We start from the raw sequence: 18,219 nt of genomic DNA, 5'->3' as shown, positions 1-18,219 counted from the left end.
GGTTCAGGTACAGTTATTACCCCTCAACCATCAGGTTCTTGCACCAGAGGGGATAACTTCACACACCCCATCATTGAACAACCCATGGACTCACTTTCAAGGACTCTTCATCACATGTTCTCGAAGATCAATGCTTATTTATTATTAACTTCTTTCCCCCTTTTTCTTGTAGTTGCCATGAATGCCCATGAGAAAATGAATCTCAGGGTTGTTTATGGTGACCTGTATGTACAGGAGTAATAAATTTGCTTATTGGACCTTGGCTGTTACCAGAAACAGAGCACTTCACGTTATGTTTTGAGGTGCATGTGACAAACCTGAACCTTGATCTTGAATCATGAAGAACTCCAGTATTTATTAAAAGATAAGCCATTGCAGAGTGGGTAGAAGAGAAAATGATGATACATGTTTATGATTGCAGTTCGTTGCTTCAGACACCACGATAAGCACCATTATATCCCAGTACATAGACTCCTGATGACACGTAACATTTCAAAACACCCCCGTCGGTACAGTGGTGAAGACTCATTCCAGTTGAGTATTTTCGGTGTATTCTTGCACCTTACTTGATTCATCCACAACCTTCCCATCAACCAGAGTTGTTGTGATGACCTTGACAATCTTCCTCATTGTGACCTCAGCTGTATGGGAAGAAGGGAAGGCAAGGTTAGACACCAGAGATTCTGCAGATACTGAAAATCGCGAGGGAATGCTGGAGGGACCCAGCGGGTCAGGCAGCGTCTATGAAAATGAATGAACAGTTAATGTTCTGGGGCAAGACCCTTCATCAGGACAGGAAAAGGGAATGTGAAAATGCCAGAATACGGAGGCAGGAGGGAGGGGGAAGGTGTACAAGCTAGAACATGATAGGCGAAGCCAGGAGGGTGGGTAGGGCGATGACGTGAGAGATGGAAGTGATAGGTGGAAGTAGTAAGGGCTGGAGAAGAAGGAATCTGATTGGAAAGGGGAGTGGACCATGAGAGAAAGGGAAGGAGGAGGGACACCAGGAGAAGGTGATAGGTAGGGGCAAGAGGCCAGATAGGGGAAATGAAGAGGAAAGGGGGAGAGGAAGTTGAAGAAATTGATGTTTTACAATCAGATTAGAAGCTACATAGACAGAATACGAGTTGTTGCTCCTCCAACCCAAGACTGGCCTCATGGCAAAAGAGGCCGTGGACTGACATGGCGGAATGGGAATAGGGTTGGCCACCAGGACATCCCTTTTATTTTTTTTTTGCAGATGGAGCAGAGATGCTCTACAAAGCGGTCCCTCAATCTGCATCGGGTCTCACCAATGTAGACGAAGCTGCAACAGAGGTATTGGGTCCAGTAGTCAACCCCAACGGATGCACAGGTGAAGAGTTGCCTCACCTGGAAGGACTGTTTGGAGCCCTGAATGGTGTGAGGGGGGAGGTGAATGGGCAGATGAGATCCGAGCAGGATTTTTAAATCTCGCACTGAGATTACCAATGCAATGGGATTTAAATCACACGAACAATGATCGCATTGCTCTTTCATTAAACAACACGACTGATGGACTGCGAGGAGAGAGTGGTGACAAGAGACGGAAGATACTGGCACCTGGAGAAACAGTGGGTCTGTGGATGAAATGGGCTGTCAAAGATTTGGGATGAGAACCATCATCTGCTCTGGGTGATTGTGCAGAACCAGGTGTGTGCAAAGGTTGACTACCTTGGAGTGCTAGTGGATGGTCAGCTTCAAGGAGAACTCACCAAAAGCAGCGTCACTGATGGTGAAGTAAAATGGTGCTCAGGTAAATGATTAGCTATTAAATGGCATTGAAAACACTGGGCTGAATTCCTTCTTCTGTTCATTGATCAGGGGAAAAGAATAATGACTGGTACAATCAAAATAATGAACATAGCACTTGGTGTTTGCTTGTTTTCAAAGTTCCATTCCTAAATCCTCAACCTTACTCAAGGCAGCACACAGGAACTGCATTAGTTAACTTGGAGAAGGCAGGAGAATGGCGTTGAGAGGGAAAATAAATCAGCCATGTTTGTATGGCAGACTCAGGGGGCCAAATGGAAATAGGTATTCATCATCAAGGACTCCCACCACCCAGGCCATGCTCTCTTCTCGCTGCTGCCATCAGGAAGTAGGTACAAGAGCCTCAGGACTCACACCACCAAGTTCAGGAGCAGTTATTTTCTCTCAACCATCGGGCTCTTGAACCAGAGGGGATAACATCACTCACCCCAAAATTGAACTGATTCCACAACCTGTGTTCTGGATATTTATTGTTTATTTATTATTACTCATCTTTTATTTTTGCAGTTTGTTGTCTCTTGCCATTGGTTATTTGTCCATCTGCCATGAGAGGTTTTTCCATTGATTCTATTGTGTTTCCTTCTATTTACTCTGAATGCCCGCAAGAAAATGAATCTGAGAGTAGAATATGGTGACATATGTACTTTGATAATAAGTTTACTTTTTGAATTCTGCTCCTATGAGTTTTATGCTCTCAATCCTGGTGGGATGGTAGGCTGGACGGTGGGAATGATACATCTACATCAGGCATACAACTGACCTTCCATGCATGGATACTTACTGGGAGTACTTGGAGTTTCTGGAGGGCTAGCTGGTTTCTCACTGCAAAGATAATACAGACAGTGGTGAGACAACAGTGGCACACTAGATTCTTCAGGGACATTTTAACAAAAGTCATGATAAATTGTCACAGTTTTGTTAGACAATCTAAAAATCCTCAAACAAGAAACATTCATCAGAGTCCTTTCACAATAAAACTGCTCTTTCAGCCCATCAACCACCAATCATTCATTTGCACCATTTCTGCTCTAAACCCAATTTATTCTCCCCAACTTCAAATAAATTCTCCCCATGTTATTTTCCATCCAGAGGACTTTGCCCTAGAGTTACCCTAATTTTAAATTGTTGTTCAATGCTACAGTCCTTCTGAAATACTACAATGGGATTAATGCACGACCACTGGGTGCCCTGGGGTCATGTGATCATGTACCACATGACATACAGCTCCCACCCTCCCCCAACACACCTGAGAGTGGAGCCTAACACCTGGCCTCAAGTCCAAACTCAGGAGGACAGAATTGTCAACTCAAGAGCGAACGACTGACAAGGAAGGCCCAGTTCCGCAGTGAGTTTGTTACCCATCTTGCGTCCCTCAGAAGGGCCTTGTATCACTGAAAGCCTTTACACGGTGCTTCCAGAATTCCAGCTCTGCCTACAATGGCAACCCAGAGAGTGGCTGCATTTGACATGTGCCACCACAGGTGACAGACACGTACACGTGTCAAGCCACACACAAAAGACGTGCACACGTGACATGTTTGACAAGTTCACCACTACACACTCTTGCATTGGGGAGTCTTTCATTACCAAAACTGTAACACCTACTGTGGGCAGAAGGGTAGTGTAGCAGTTAGTGTAGCATTTTACAGCACCACTGATCTGGGTTCAATTCCTACCGCTGTCTGTAAGGAGTTCTCCCCATGACCAAGTGGGTTTCCTCCAAGTGTTCTGGTTTCACCCCACTTTCCAAAGATGTACAGATTAGTAGGTCGTGGACATGCTACATTGGTGCCAAAGGCACAGTGACACTTGTGGGCTGCCCCCAGCACATCCTCAGACAGTGTTGGTCATTGATACAACAACACATTTCATTCTATGTTTCAATGGTACATGTGACAAATGAAACCAATCTTTGTTTCTCAATTAGAAATTTCCTATTTAACCCCCAATTTCCACCATACGAAACCCTGACAATTACACTTCCCAGCAATGTCTTCCCATTACCTCAAATCACCGTTGAGCAAGCGCCTGTACTCAGCAATCTCTGCTTCCAAAGTCAGTTTGATTTTCAGCAGATCGTCATATTTTTCTTTGTTTCTATACATTTCGTTCCGTAGACTGGCCAATTCGGCTTCACGTTGCGAGATAATTAGCTGCAGCTTTTCAAACTCCCCTCCGTATCCGGACTCCGCTTCACCCAATATATTTTCAAGTCCTGTGATCTGTGAAATTCCACAAAGGATACTCCAGTGAGCTAAAAGTCCTCATTGAGGGATCAGCGGTGGAAAGGGGGAGTTGTTTCGATATCTGAAGATCTATCCTGGGCCAAACATATTGATGCAATCATGAGGAAGGCTCACTAGTGGCTAAACATCAGTTGGAGTTTGAGGAGATTTGGTATGTCACCAAAGACTCTCTCAAATTCCTACAGATGCACCATGGAGAGTGTTCTGATTGGCTGTATCACTGTCTAATATGGGGGGGGGGGGGGCACTGCACTGTCTTGGAAAAAGCTGCAGAAAGTTGTAAACTCCACCAGATCCATCATGGACACTAAGCTCCCTGGCATAGAGGACATCACAAAAGGCAATAAGACAAAATCCGTCATTTAGGACACCCATCACCCGAGACACGTCCTCCTCTCATTGCTACACACACCTAATGTTTTAGGAACAGCTTCTTCCCCCTCAGCCACCAGAGATCTGAATGGACAGTGAACCAACCCATGAGCGCGAAACTCACGATCTTTTTGTAATTTGTCTTTTTTAAAAAAATGTTTTGCACCATACCGCTTCCACAAAACATTTTTGCCGTGATGTATGTATATCAGTGATAATATACCTGATTCTGAAATCGAATTACAAATTAGAATTAGTTATAAACATATATTTCACTACAGGGAAATCCATAACAATCAGTATGTAAAGTTATGAAAATTCGATCTGCTCGGCGTCTGTGGGTATCTGTGAGCTTTTTTTTCATCTTCACCTTTGACAAAATCCTTTGAATATTCCAACCTGTGTTTTGTTCTAGAGCAGGAGTTCACAACCCTGTTTATGCCATTAAATGAGGAGTCTGTGGACCCTAGATTGGGAACCGGTGCTCTAGAGGAAATGGATGCAAGATACATGATTCATTGCGATTGATCATTACATAGTGAACTTCAAGACCTTGAAACTTGATAAAATGATTTGAATATTCCAGCTACTGCTTCCTTTCAGAGGAAGTGCGTGCTTTAAATTACCTACTCTGCACATTACACATCGTATTACACATTCAAAGGACTGCCTTACTTGGAAGTGAAATTTGCACATATTATGCAAGACTATAAAGAACTGGAGTCAGCAATTAGGCCAATCAATCATAAATGAAAATTAAGTACAAAGCACAGATGTTGAAAATCTGAAACAAATCTGGAAATGGTCAGCCCGCCAGGCAGCTGGAGAGAGAAAGGGAGGTAATGTTTCAGGTTGAAGAAGCAGTTTAGTGGGATTATATCCATGGCATCACTTCAAACTGAAACTTTAACTCCTCTTTCCCTCTCCACAGATGCTGCTTGACCTGCTGAGTGTTTCTAGATAGATAGATAGATAGATAGATAGATACTTTATTCATCCCCATGGGGAAATTCAACATTTTTTCCAATGTCCCATACACTTGTTGTAGCAAAAACTCATTACATACAATACTTAACTCAGTAATAATATGATATGCATCTAAATCACTAACTCAAAAAGCATTAATAATAGCTTTAAAAAAAAAGTTCTTAGGTCCTGGCAGTTGAATTGTAAAGCCTAATGGCACTGGGGAGTATTGACCTCTTCATCCTGTCTGAGGAGCATTGCATCGACAGTAACCTGTCTAGCAGTTTTGGTTAATTTCTGATCATCTCTGCACAATTATAAAGAATAAAGAATTATGTAAAAGTAAAGTTAGGGGTTAAAGTAAGTATATGGAATGAAATGTGCATAAATACCAGCATGTACTTACAATGTAAACAGCATTATAAACAGTGTTTACAGAGCAGGGAAGTGATGGGGGTAATAGAGGTTGGGGGTGGAGCCAACTAAAATGGTTGATCAGATTAACTGCCTGGGGGAAGATGGAGTGAAGTTTTTGTTTGATAGCCCTAAAGTGCTTTCTAGAAGGGAGCTTTTGGAAAAGGCAGTTTTGTCCGTAATGATTTTTATTGCCTGCTTCTTTGCCCGGGACACACACAACAGTGTGGGCTATTTTTTAAAAAGGGAAAACATTTCAAAAATCAGAGATGCAGAGGGACTTGAGAGTTCTTGTGCAGGTTTCCCTAAGGGTTAACTTGCAGGTTAAGTCGGTGGTAATGAAGACAATTGCAATGTTAGCATTCATTTTGAGAAGAATAGAATATAAAATCGAAACTGTAAGGCTGAGGTTTTATAAGGCACTGGTAAAACTGCACAAGAGTATTGAGAGGAGTTTTGGGCCCCATAGAGGGCCCAGAGGAGGGTCATAAGAATGGCCCCAGGAATGACAGGATTTGCACACAAGGAGCGTTTAACAGTTCTGGGCCCGTATTTGTGGAGTTTAGAAGAATGGGGAGGGGGTGGATCTCATTGATACCCATTGAATATTGAAAAGTCTGGATAAAGTGGATATGCAGAAGTAGTTTTCTATATTGGGGAGTCTAGGACCAGAGGGCACAACCTCAGAATTGAGGGACATTCATGTAGAACAGAGATGAGGAAACATTCCTTTAGCCAGAGGGTGGTGAAACTGTGGAATTTATTGCCACAGGCAATTGTGCAGGCTAATATTGGGTATATTTAACACAGAGGTTGATAGATTCTTGATTAATCAGGGTGCCAAAGGTTACAGAAGGGGTTCCCAACCTGGGGTCCATGGACCCTTCAGTTAATGGTAGGGGCCCATGGCATAAAAAGGGTTGGGAAGCCCCGGGTTACGGGGAAAAGGCAGGAGAATGGGGTTGAGGAATTATAACGCAGCCATGATGGAATGGCGGAGCAGACGGTGGGCCAAATGCCCTATATCCACTCCTTTGGCTTGTGGTCTAATTCCTGCTGTGATTGTAGACTGCTGACCTGACAGATTTTGTATATTGTAAGAGGATGGCGCACCAAACCAGACATTAATGGCTGATGGGAAGATGCTCCCTGTGTCGAATCGCAACAGTGATATTGGCCACACTACCTGTGCCTTCAGGGTCTCCAGTTCCAACTCCAGACTTTGTATCGTTTGCCGCTTAATGGTGATTTCAGCTTTTGCATCGTCCAGTGCTTTTGCAGTCTGCTCAGATTCCACTCTCACAACCTGAATCTGCACAGGGAATAGAAACATCGCAAATTCTGATACCTCATGTATGCTCTCTCCACAGACCGATGCAGCAATAATACTCCAAGCTTGCAAAAACATTGGGAATTTACATTGCCTTGCCCGTATAGTGGTGTGGAGAAACAGAGGGATAACTCAAAAGTTGCCGCGCAAGTTGATAGGGTGGTTGAGAAGGTGTACGGTGTATAGCCCTTCATTAGTTGGGGGGGGTTGGGTTCAAGAGCTACGAGGTAATGTTGCAGCCCTATAAAACCCTGGTTAGACCACACTTAGAATATTGTCTGGTTACCTCCTTATAGGAAGGATGTGGAAACTTTAGAGGGTGCAGTGGAGATTTACCAGGATGCTACCCAGATTACAGAACATGCCTTATGAGGATAAGCTAAGCAAGCTAGAGATTTTCTCTTTGGAGCAAAGGAGGATGAGAGGCAACTTGATAGAGATATACAAGATAAGAGGTTAGGGTTAGAGGTTAAAGTGGACAGTCAGAGACCTTTTTCCCAGGGCAGAAATCAATAATATGAGGGGGCTTAATTTTAAGGTGATTGGAGAAAAGTATCGGGGTGATGACAAAGGTATTTTTTTTAAACTCAGAGGGAGGTGGGTGTGTGGAACACCCTGCCAGGGGTGGTGGTAGAAGCAGATACATTAGGGAACATTTTCGATTGGCACATGGATGATAGGAAAATGGAGGGATCTGCACGAGGGAAGGGTTAGATTGATCTCAGAGTAGGTTATCAAGTCATAGAAAAGTACAGCACAGAAACGCCTCTAGTGTGTGCTGAATGATTGAAACTGCCTACACCCATCGACCTGCGCCGGGACCAAGCCCTCCATTCCCCTACCATATTAAAAGGTCGGCACAATATGGTGGCTGAAATGCCCGTCCTGTGATTTAATACCCTCTTTTATGTTACCACCCCAAACCGACGCTGGGATAGTACAACACATTTAGGTACATTGTACGATATAAACATCGGCAAACCCAATTCATAGTCAGTCCTTGAGTCATACTCACACCTCTCTTTTGCTTTCAGTCTTTTTCTCAGAGTTAGCAAATCGAGAACCGAAGGGAATGGGAGGAAGGTAAGGGGGGGGGGGGGGGAGAGATTTAACAGGGACTTGAGCAGAAACTTCTGTTTTTTCACACTTATATGGTGGTTGGTACAATGGGAAAGAGCTGCCGGAGGAAGTGGCCAAGGCAGGTACAATAACAGCATTTAAAATGCAGGTGGACAGGCAAGTGAATAGGAAAGGTTTAGAAGATTTCTGTTGAGCTTTGTGGGAATGCTCCGTTGGCACCGGACTGCGTGGCAACACTTGCACACACCTCAGCTGCATTGGCTGTTAATGCAAGCTACGAATCTCACTGTACGCCTGATAAATCATCTTGAATCTTGAAGGTTATAGGTCACAAGAGGGCAAATCAGACTAGATTGGAAGGCAGCACTTGGTCAGGGTAGATGGGCAGAATGGCCTGTGTGAGTGACAGGATAAAGGTGAGAAGATAGAGAATTTTAAAAAACAGTGCTGGCTTTGAGAATCCTTACCTGCGACTGGTACCAGGCTTCAGAATCAGCTTTGTTTTTTGCTATTAACTCCTCATACTCCGTTCTGACGTTTGCCACGAGGGCAGAGATGTCCGGTTCCTTACCCGCAAAAACATTCACAGAAACCTTCTCAGTCTTCATCTGTGCTTTCAGTCCATTAATTTCCTGCCACACAATGACACAGTCTGATCAGATGGGCAACAACCTCTTCCCGTTTCAGAGTGTTCCTCTCCTACTGAACACCCCACCGCCTAACCTCCCTCCTGGCATCTTTCTTTATAAGATGACGCACACTGAACGTCTCCAAAACTAATCGGCTCCCGTACAAGATAGTCACAGATAAATCCATTCAGAAATTCAGTTGGCGAGCCAAAGGGGGCTAAGAGTGTGGGATTCACCCCTCAGCAGTGTTTGAGGCAATTAATAAAGATGGGTAAATTGTAAATTGGTTTATTAAAGGTACTTTGTTTTGCATGCCATCCATACAAATCATTTCATTACAACAGTATGTTGAAGCAGTACAAGGTAAAGCAATTACGGGAAGCAGAGTGAAGTGTTACAGTCACAGACAATGTGCGGTGCAGATGAACAATAAGGTGCAAAGTCATAACAAGGTAGATTATGAAGTCAAAAATCCATCTTGTAGTACTAGAGGACTGTTGAGTAGTCCGATAACCGTGGGATAGAAGCTGACACGTGTTTCGGGAGATGGATGATAATCCAGTGCCTTATGAAGGAGAATGAATTAGATTGTGCAAATTTGATGTCAAATCAGGCTCACAGCAAAGAAACAATGAGGCAAGTTGGTACTGTTGGCCAGAAAGAATGACCATCTTCAAATCAGTGAATTCAAATGAATCAAGGACAGTGGAAGCGGTCTTTGTTCTTGCCATGTGCTTGGGGGGGGGGGGGGGGGAAATGGAGGCTGCCATTTTGTGAAGACACTCTATTCTCCATTTTGTGAGCTTGACATGCTGGACTTGATTAGTGTTTTAAAGAAGGCACAAAGACTCTTCAGGTAATCTGCTGGACTGGAGGTCATTTCCAAATAAGGAGTTGTTTGTGAGGTGTTCTTTGGTTGGCTATAACATGCAGGATTGTGAAGGCCTGAGGCGATTCGAGATTGCTGACTGAGAACAAAGAGCCATGAGTCAGCAACTCTCCCTTGATGGGAAGAGGACAATAGATGGATGCTGGCTTGGACCAGAGCCAATGACCAGGTGTTAAAGGCCAGACACATGACCTGCGGCTAATGACACAGGAATGCGATATTTGAATTGATAAGAAATGGATATAAAAGTGGATGCTTTGTGTGTGCCGGTGGTGGTAACTTCGAAGAATAACCATCGCAGATACAAGCGAGAAGAACCCTGCGTGAAGCACGTGGAGAGTGAATCGGGACCACGAGGAACAAGGAGCGCCTGGCCAGCGTAAATTCCTCCGCCCGGGTAATACCTTTGCTATTCTTTGACTATCCAGGAGAGTCAGAGATACTTAGCGGGTGTGCACACAAGGTATTTAGTGTATGAATTCACGTACTTGTTAGTTTGAACAATAAAAGGTAATTGTCAGTCTCTCTGTGCCTCACTCAGAATCGTTGGAAGAGGTAGAAGCAGTAGCTCTCTCTCTCTTTTTCCAACAGTACCTCTACCTTGAGATTAATTTTCTTGAAAGTATTTACAGGAAAATAAAGATACACAGTGTAACAGAATTTATGAAAGCCATAAATAAAGACTGACAAATAACCAATGTGCAAAAGATGCCAAATTGTGTAACTAAAAAAACAAATAATACTGAGAACATGAGTTGCAAAGGGAGTCCATAGGTTCTGGAATCAGTTTATTCAGGGTTTGAGTGAAGGAATCCACACTGGTTCAGGAACTTACCAGTTGTAGAATAATAATCAATCCTGAACCTGGTGCTGTGAGACTTACTACCCCCAGGTCGTTGCAAGAAGAGAGCATGGCGTGGATGGTGGGTGACCATCGATCTAGAGATCGTGTCTAACAGGAGTGGGTGTTGTCCGCGGCCCACGCTCTCTGATTGAAGAGCGACAGCCCTTACCTCCGCATGGTTCTTCTTCAGGAACAGAGCTTCTTCAGTCAGCAGGTCAGTCTCATTCCTCAGGGAGGCGGCATGGACCTCGTATTCCTCTTTGACGCGCCTGAGGCGGTCGATGTCATTCTCCACAGCCTGACGGACAACCGACTCAGACTCCAGCCTGGAATGGGACAGAGGCACAGAATCTAGAAGTCAGTGCTGTCCATCCCAGGAAGAGCTGAATCTTTACAGCGCACTTCTTCCCTGGGACCAGCACACATTAACATATAGTGGGCAGGTGCCACACCCACCGCCAACTAAAATTAGCTCCCCACCTCCATTCTAACGGAGCACCATTACGAGGGTCTGGGAATTGGAAGGTATCTGACGGGTTGTGAGGAGCACTGAGCGAATCATGGGGGTCTCTCATCCCCACCCACGAGGGCATACACCAGAACCGCTGCATTCACAGAGCCCTCGGCATGGTCAAGGACCCCTCCCATCCGTCCCACAATCTCTTTGACCGCCCACCTTCAGGCAGAAGGTATTGCAGTACAAGAACAAGGACTGGGAGCGAATGACAGCTTCTTCCTTCCCCCGGGCCGTGGGACTTCTGAACACCCTGATACCACTCAGACTCAATGCCAGTAACAGTAGCATTGTTCTATGTTTAACCATATGTCGTCCATGCACTTCACATCAGCTTGTGCATCTACTGAATGCCATTTCATTCTAATATTATTTTATGTGCAGGGTGTTGCACCTTTGGCCCCAGAGGAATGTTGTTTCATTTATCTGCATGCATGTGGCTGAAGGACAATAAACAGTCTACATAGAAACATAGAATCTGCAGCGTATTACAGGCCCTTCGGCCCACAACATTGTGCCGACCATGTATCCTACTCTAGAAACTGCAAAGAATTACCCTACCACATAGCCCTTTATATTTATTTTTTAAAGTTCCATGTACTAAAAGACACTATTGTATCTGCCTCCACCACCAGCAGTGCATTCCGCGCACTCACCACTGAAAAAGTTACCCCTGACGTCCCCTCTGTACCTACTTCCAAGCACCTTAAAACTATGCCCCCTTGTGTTAGCCATTTCAGTCCTGGGAAGAAACCTTGGCCATCTACACTATCAATGCTCCTCATCATCTTACGCACCTCTATTAGGTCACCTCTCATCCTCTGTTGCTCCAAGGAGAAAAGGCCAAGTTCACTCAACCTACTCTCATAAAGCACCTGCTTCAATTTAGGCAACATTCTTGTAAAACTCCTCTGCACTCTCTCCGTAGTGTCCACATCCTTCTTGTAGTGAGGTGACCAGAACTGAACACAGTACTCCAAGTGGGGTCTGACCAGGGTCCTATATAGCTGTAACATTACCTCATGGCTCTCGAACTCAATCCCATGGTTGATGAAGGCCACCACACTATACGCCTTCTTAACAACACTGTCAAACTGCACAGCACCTTTGAATGTTCTGTGGACTCGGACCCCAAGATCTCTCTGATCCTCCACACCACCAACAATTTTACTATATTATATTCTGATTTCACATTTGACCTACCAAAATGAATCATTTCACACTTATCTGAGTTGAACTCCATCTGACACTTCTCAGCCCAGTTCTGCATCCTAACAACGTCCCTGCTGTAACCTCTGACAACCCTGTACAACTAGAAGTGAGATTTCACAGGTCACAGTGGACCATAATGTGTACAGGACGGGACTGTGAACAACATTCCCCACCCGGGTAAGGGAGATGTCAGGATATGGACCATATATAATTGAGGCAATTAAAAAAATTGTGATGTTTTTAAGTGCAATCTGATTAATGTCATGAATCTACTGGATCATTATAAATTGTATTGAAATTGAGGGGCAGAGTTTAAAGGAGATATGCGGGGCAAGTTGTTTGAGTGGTGGGTGCCTGGAATGGACTGGGGGATGGTGGTGGAAGCAGACATGGTGGTGGAGTTTATGAGGCTCGAAGATGGCGACGCCTGTTCGTACCTCTGGATCCGGAGTTCTGAAGTCGAGAGAATGGAAATGCCCCGATGTAACGGCTTTTGCACTTTAAAAACTCTGCTGCGCAGGTTTCTAATCATTGTGGGGCACGGTGGACAACCACCACAGATGGGCAAGTGAGTGTGCAGGGAATGGAGGGATGTGGATCGCGTGCCGGGAGAAGGGATACAGTAGTTTGATCGAACATCCTTTTCAGCTGAGACATCACAGGCCAAAGGCCTTGTTCTGGGTTGCGTTTTATTTTATTGTTATTTCGAGATACAGCACAGTAATAACTTCGTCAAGCCTAACAAACACACAACGTCCAATGACACTCACGGGATCAGTGAACCTACTGACTCACAGGTCTTTGGAATGGGGGAGGAAACGGGAACTCTCGGAAGAAATGCTTGTGGTCCTGGGGAGAACGTACAGATTCCTCACAGTCAGCGGCAGGAATTGAACCCGGGTCGCTGGCACTGTAATGGTACGCTACCATGCCACCCAATCTATGTCCTAAACACCCATCTGATGCACAGAAACTGCTGCCAGAGATACAACTCCTTTCCAATCTGAGTCTATATTGACGCCAGCCCTGCTAACGGGGTAACAATAAACTGATACTCTGTGTACATGATGGATAAGCCCCAATCCTGTCCGCGCCCACAAGTGCTGTCTGAACTGTTGTGTATTTGCCCCAAGTGCAAACGTGAGGAAGGATTGCTACTACGCACTTCATCTTGAAGTCCTCTGCACTCAGCCTGGCATTGTCGATCTGCAGCATGATGGCGGCGTTACCCAGGGTGAGATCGTGGATCTGAAAAGCAAAAGGAGCAACATTGAACCAAACTTGGCACCAGATTCCTGTCTAGTTCGGTGCAGCATCCTCTCACAATGTACAAAAACTTCAGCAAACTGGTCAGCAGACGAGGTCACTGGCTGCAGTCTACCATCACTGTATGTGTCCAGGCAGAAAAATCAGTGCAGACACTACCTACCCAGAAAACTGCCTTTTCCAAATTCTCCCTTCTCGGGCTATTCGACAAAAAATTCATGCCATCTTAAATATTTCTTTCCCCAGGCAGTTAATTTGATCAATCATTCTAGTTAGCTCCTGCAGATCCCTCTCCATCTATTTATTCCCATCACTGCATTGCAGTGTAAACACTTCAAACCATATAAATTTCCCTCTATTTCCATGGTTTCTGGAAGTTCACCAGGATCCTGAAGAAATATGGGATTGATACCATCCACAGACCCTTAAGGGAGCTCAGGCCACAGCTTATGCAGGTCAAAGATGCCCTGATACGCTGGTACTTACAGGACTCCCTGTGAATGCATAGTATTTATCGGCCAGACGGGACGCACAGTGGAAACCTGCATCCAGGAGCACAGGAGGTGCATCCGTTTGGTTACCCAGAGAAGCTGGCGGTTGCAAAACACTGCATTCGCAATGGCCATAGGATTGGCTTCGATGGCACAAAACTACTGTGCTGTGCCAATGGGTTTTGGGACTGCCTGGTAAAGGAAGCTATTGAAATAAAACTAGAGGAGAAGAATTCGATTGTAAACAAGCTGGGGGAGTGGAAACCTGATGGGCGGAGGTCTAACCAATCAGGAGGAACAGACTGTGGGGATATAAATACCACTGGTCTAGACCTGCCCAAACTTCATTCCTGAAGAAGGTGGCTGGCTTTGTGATCAAACCATTGTTATAATCGATAACCGTACCCAGATGGAAGCCCAAGAAGAGCTGGTTCATCATATACACTGCAAAAGCACTAGATAGTTTTCACTTCAAACCACTATTTATAATACTGTTTACATTGAAATGCATGCTGGGATTTACGTATCTAAGCACATTTTATTCCATATCCATATCTTAACCTCTAACTTTATATGTAATTCTTTATAATTGTTTTTTGTTACATGTTGCACCCTGACCAACACACCACAGCACATCCCTAATCCATGGAAACTAAAGCTGATCCTCGAGATGGCCCAGTGAACTCAGCATCTGGACAAAACACAACACTGAAGTGGCGCTTGATAAGGGATTGTTTAGTTTTCATTAAAGCTGCTGAAAGATTGTTGTCCACACTCTGATGAAGTTAGCTCTACTTGTCACATGCACGTCAAAATGTACAGTAAAATGCACTGTTTGTGCCAATGACCAACCAACTGATGGAGAAGATCACCAGTCCTGGCTGGATGGAGTGCAAGAGGAGACGGAATGAACCAAGGGTTGGTACCTCATGGAGCAAACCAGGAACACACACACACACACACTCACACACTCTCTCGCGCGCACACACACACACATTCAAACATCCTGCCTTAGGTCCTTGTACTTGTGTCCCAATGCACTTGGGGCCACTATGTGGACAGACATCAGGAATTAGAATATTACTGTCATAAGAACCAAGGTTCAGTGAAACACTTGCCCTGTGCATACGTGCAGAAGATACAAAACCCTGAAAGCACGCATCACTGGGCTCAACGACAGCTTCTGAACCACTGTTTTTAAGTCTATTAAATGGTTCCCTACAACCTTGGGGGCACATTTGAATCTCTGTGTATTACTGGTTTGCTCCAAGAGACAGTACCCCATCTCCTCTTTCACTCCACCCAGCCAAAGCTGGTGTCTTCCCCACACAGTCCTCCCCATCACTGTCAGCTCAGGAACGTTTTACAGTAATCTGTCCGACGAGCTCAGTGACGGTTCGAGGGAGGAAGAAGTGCAAGAGGGTTTAGGGGCGCAAGGCAGAGGAGTGTAGCGGATGTAGGGTGAATAGGGCATGGGGGTATGTGGGATTGGAGACAGGTTGTGCGCTGCTGGCTTAGGAGACGTGTGGGGATTGAGGAGGGATTTGGGGGGTCTGGGGGTGACAGTGTGGGAGACTCTGGGGAGGAAGGTGTGGGTGACCCTGTCGGGATTGGATTGGGGGGGGGTCTGGGGTGTTGGTGACTCTGAGGGAGGTGTGAGGATTTGAGGAGTTTTGACAGTCTGGGGTTTGGTGTGTGGGTGACTCTGGGGGGAGGTATGGGGATTGGGGTGGTTTTGGGGGGGGGGTTGCTGTATGGGTGGCCTGGAATGGGGGTGAAGGTGTGGAGATTGGGGGAGTGTTCAAGGATCTGGGGTGTTAGTAAGTGAGTGATCCAGGGGTGTGTGGGGATTGGGGGATGTTCAAGGATCTGGGGTGTTAGTGACCCTGGGGTGGGGGAGCTGTGGGGGTTGGGGAGGTCTGGGATTTTGGTGTGTGGGTGACTGAGTGGGGGGAATTGGAGGGGTTTTAAGAGTCTGGGGTATTGGTATGTGGGCATGCAGGAGGTGTGGGGATTGGGGGGTGTCAGAGAGTTTGGGTTGGGATAATAACAACTTTTTTTTTTAAAATCGAGCACTTTCCATACAGACAATGTAGTTGAAAGTGATTTATAACTGAAAATAAAATAAAAATAGTAATAAAGATAAAAATAAAAAAAATAAACCACAAAAAGATGTTAGTTAAAATCAAGGTTAAATAAATGGGTTTTGAGCTGGCGTTTATAATTGTCACCCGAGTCTGTATCCCTTTATAGTTTTAGTTATTAAATTCCATAGTTTAGGGGCATAGTTCACAAAAGCTGATCTGCCAATTATCTTTTGAGCGAGATTGTTTAAATTTAAGAGACTGGTAGAAGAACCCTGAGAGCTCGGGTAGGCTAGTTCCAGACAATTAAGAGCTTTAAAAACAATTCTAAAATACACAGGAAGCCGGTGCAGACTGGACTGATGTATTCCTTCAGCCTGGTTTAGGTTACAAGTCCAGCAGCGATGTTCTGAATGAGTTGAAGTTTGTCAATAGGTTGCTTTGGAAGGCGATTAGAAAGGCTTTGCAGTAATTAGTCTATTCGATATAGAGGCGTGAATCCCGTGCGGAGGATGTGTGGGTGATTCGGGGGTGTGGAACAGTTTGTGGGAGGGGGCGCATCGTGAGGTATGAGGGGGAAGGAGGTTCATTTCCCGTGCGGAGGATGTGTGGGTGATTCGGGGGTGTGGAACAGTTTGTGGGAGGGGGCGCATCGTGAGGTATGAGGGGGAAGGAGGTTCATTTCCCGTGCGGAGGATGTGTGGGTGATTCGGGGGTGTGGAACAGTTTGTGGGAGGGGGCGCATCGTGAGGTATGAGGGGGAAGGAGGTTTATTTCCCGTGCGGAGGATGTGTGGGTGATTCGGGGGTGTGGAACAGTTTGTGGGAGGGGGCGCATCGTGAGGTATGAGGGGGAAGGAGGTTTATTTCCCGTGCGGAGGATGTGTGGGTGATTCGGGGGTGTGGAACAGTTTGTGGGAGGGGGCGCATCGTGAGGTATGAGGGGGAAGGAGGTTTATTTCCCGTGCGGAGGACGTGTGGGTGATTCGGGGGTGTGGAACAGTTTGTGGGAGGGGGCGCATCGTGAGGTATGAGGGGGAAGGAGGTTTATTTCCCGTGCGGAGGACGTGTGGGTGATTCGGGGGTGTGGAACAGTTTGTGGGAGGGGGCGCATCGTGAGGTATGAGGGGGAAGGAGGTTTATTTCCCGTGCGGAGGATGTGTGGGTGATTCGGGGGTGTGGAACAGTTTGTGGGAGGGGGCGCATCGTGAGGTATGAGGGGGAAGGAGGTTTATTTACCTGTCTGTTGAGGTCGCGAACCTGAGCCAGCAGGGGGTTAACGTCCCGCTCGACCGGTCTCCTCTCCTCCAGTATGGCTGCGATCTGCACCTCCAGCTCCCTGTTGCTGGTCTCCAGCGAGTGCACCTTGTTCAGGTAACGGGCCAGCCGCTCGTTCAGATCCTGCATGGTCTCCTTCTCCCCCCGGGGCTGGGCCACCGCCGCCGACATCAGGAGGCCGGCGGACGAGCTGAGGTTGCCGCCGTAGACGGAGCCGGTGCTGGAACCGGAGCCAAGCACCAGCGAGCGCCCGCCGGTGGAAGCGCGGCTCCAGGAGCCGCTCTGCACCGACCGGCTGGAGAAGGAGGTCCGGCTGCGGCGGTTGGAGATGCTGCCAGTGATGCTGGGCATGTTTGCACCGAGTGAAGATTCAGGCGACTGGAGAACAGAGCAGTCGGTGGATTGAGCGCAACCGCTAGGTGCATCCCAGTGGGGTATATATACAGTCAGGGAGAGTGTAGCTCCACCTCAGCTCTCTCCCGTATTCATCGGTAACCGCCCCGCCAAACTTTGTTTAGAGATACAGCACGGAATAGGTCCCAGGAGTAGCGCCACCTGGAAACGCCCAATTTAACCCTAGCCTAATCGCGGGACAATTTACAATGACCAATTAACCGACTAACTTTGGAATGTGGGAGAATGCGGAGCATTCGGGGGAAACCCATGTATTTTTCGGGCAGGACATACAGACTCCTTTATACTTTATTGTCACCGAACAATTGACACTAGAGCGTACAATCATCACCCGACAGAGGAGGTTGGAATTGAACTCGGAACTCCGACGCCCCAAGCTTTAAGAGTGTTATACTAACCC

At 46.1% G+C, this 18,219-nt stretch overlaps 1 protein-coding gene across 1 annotated transcript; it reads right to left on the bottom strand.

Moving 5' to 3' along the window:
* Positions 1 to 335: 335 nt before the first annotated feature.
* Positions 336 to 17,902, bottom strand: LOC140731152 (keratin, type I cytoskeletal 18-A). Its single transcript, XM_073052541.1, has 8 exons — positions 17,367 to 17,902; positions 13,453 to 13,535; positions 10,731 to 10,887; positions 8,667 to 8,831; positions 6,976 to 7,101; positions 3,796 to 4,013; positions 2,573 to 2,613; positions 336 to 641 (listed from the first exon to the last, which is right to left on the bottom strand). Exons 1-8 carry the CDS (start codon positions 17,754 to 17,756, stop codon positions 526 to 528), a joined length of 1,296 nt encoding a protein of 431 aa, XP_072908642.1. The 5' UTR covers positions 17,757 to 17,902; the 3' UTR covers positions 336 to 525.
* Between the last annotated feature and the right edge of the window lie 317 nt (positions 17,903 to 18,219).

The sequence above is a fragment of the Hemitrygon akajei genome, chromosome 7 (genome assembly GCF_048418815.1).
Source record: "Hemitrygon akajei chromosome 7, sHemAka1.3, whole genome shotgun sequence".
In the NCBI taxonomy this organism is placed as follows: domain Eukaryota; kingdom Metazoa; phylum Chordata; class Chondrichthyes; order Myliobatiformes; family Dasyatidae; genus Hemitrygon; species Hemitrygon akajei.
The sequence above is the reverse complement of the archived record's forward strand: the minus strand, read 5'-3'. Positions and strand labels throughout refer to the sequence as shown.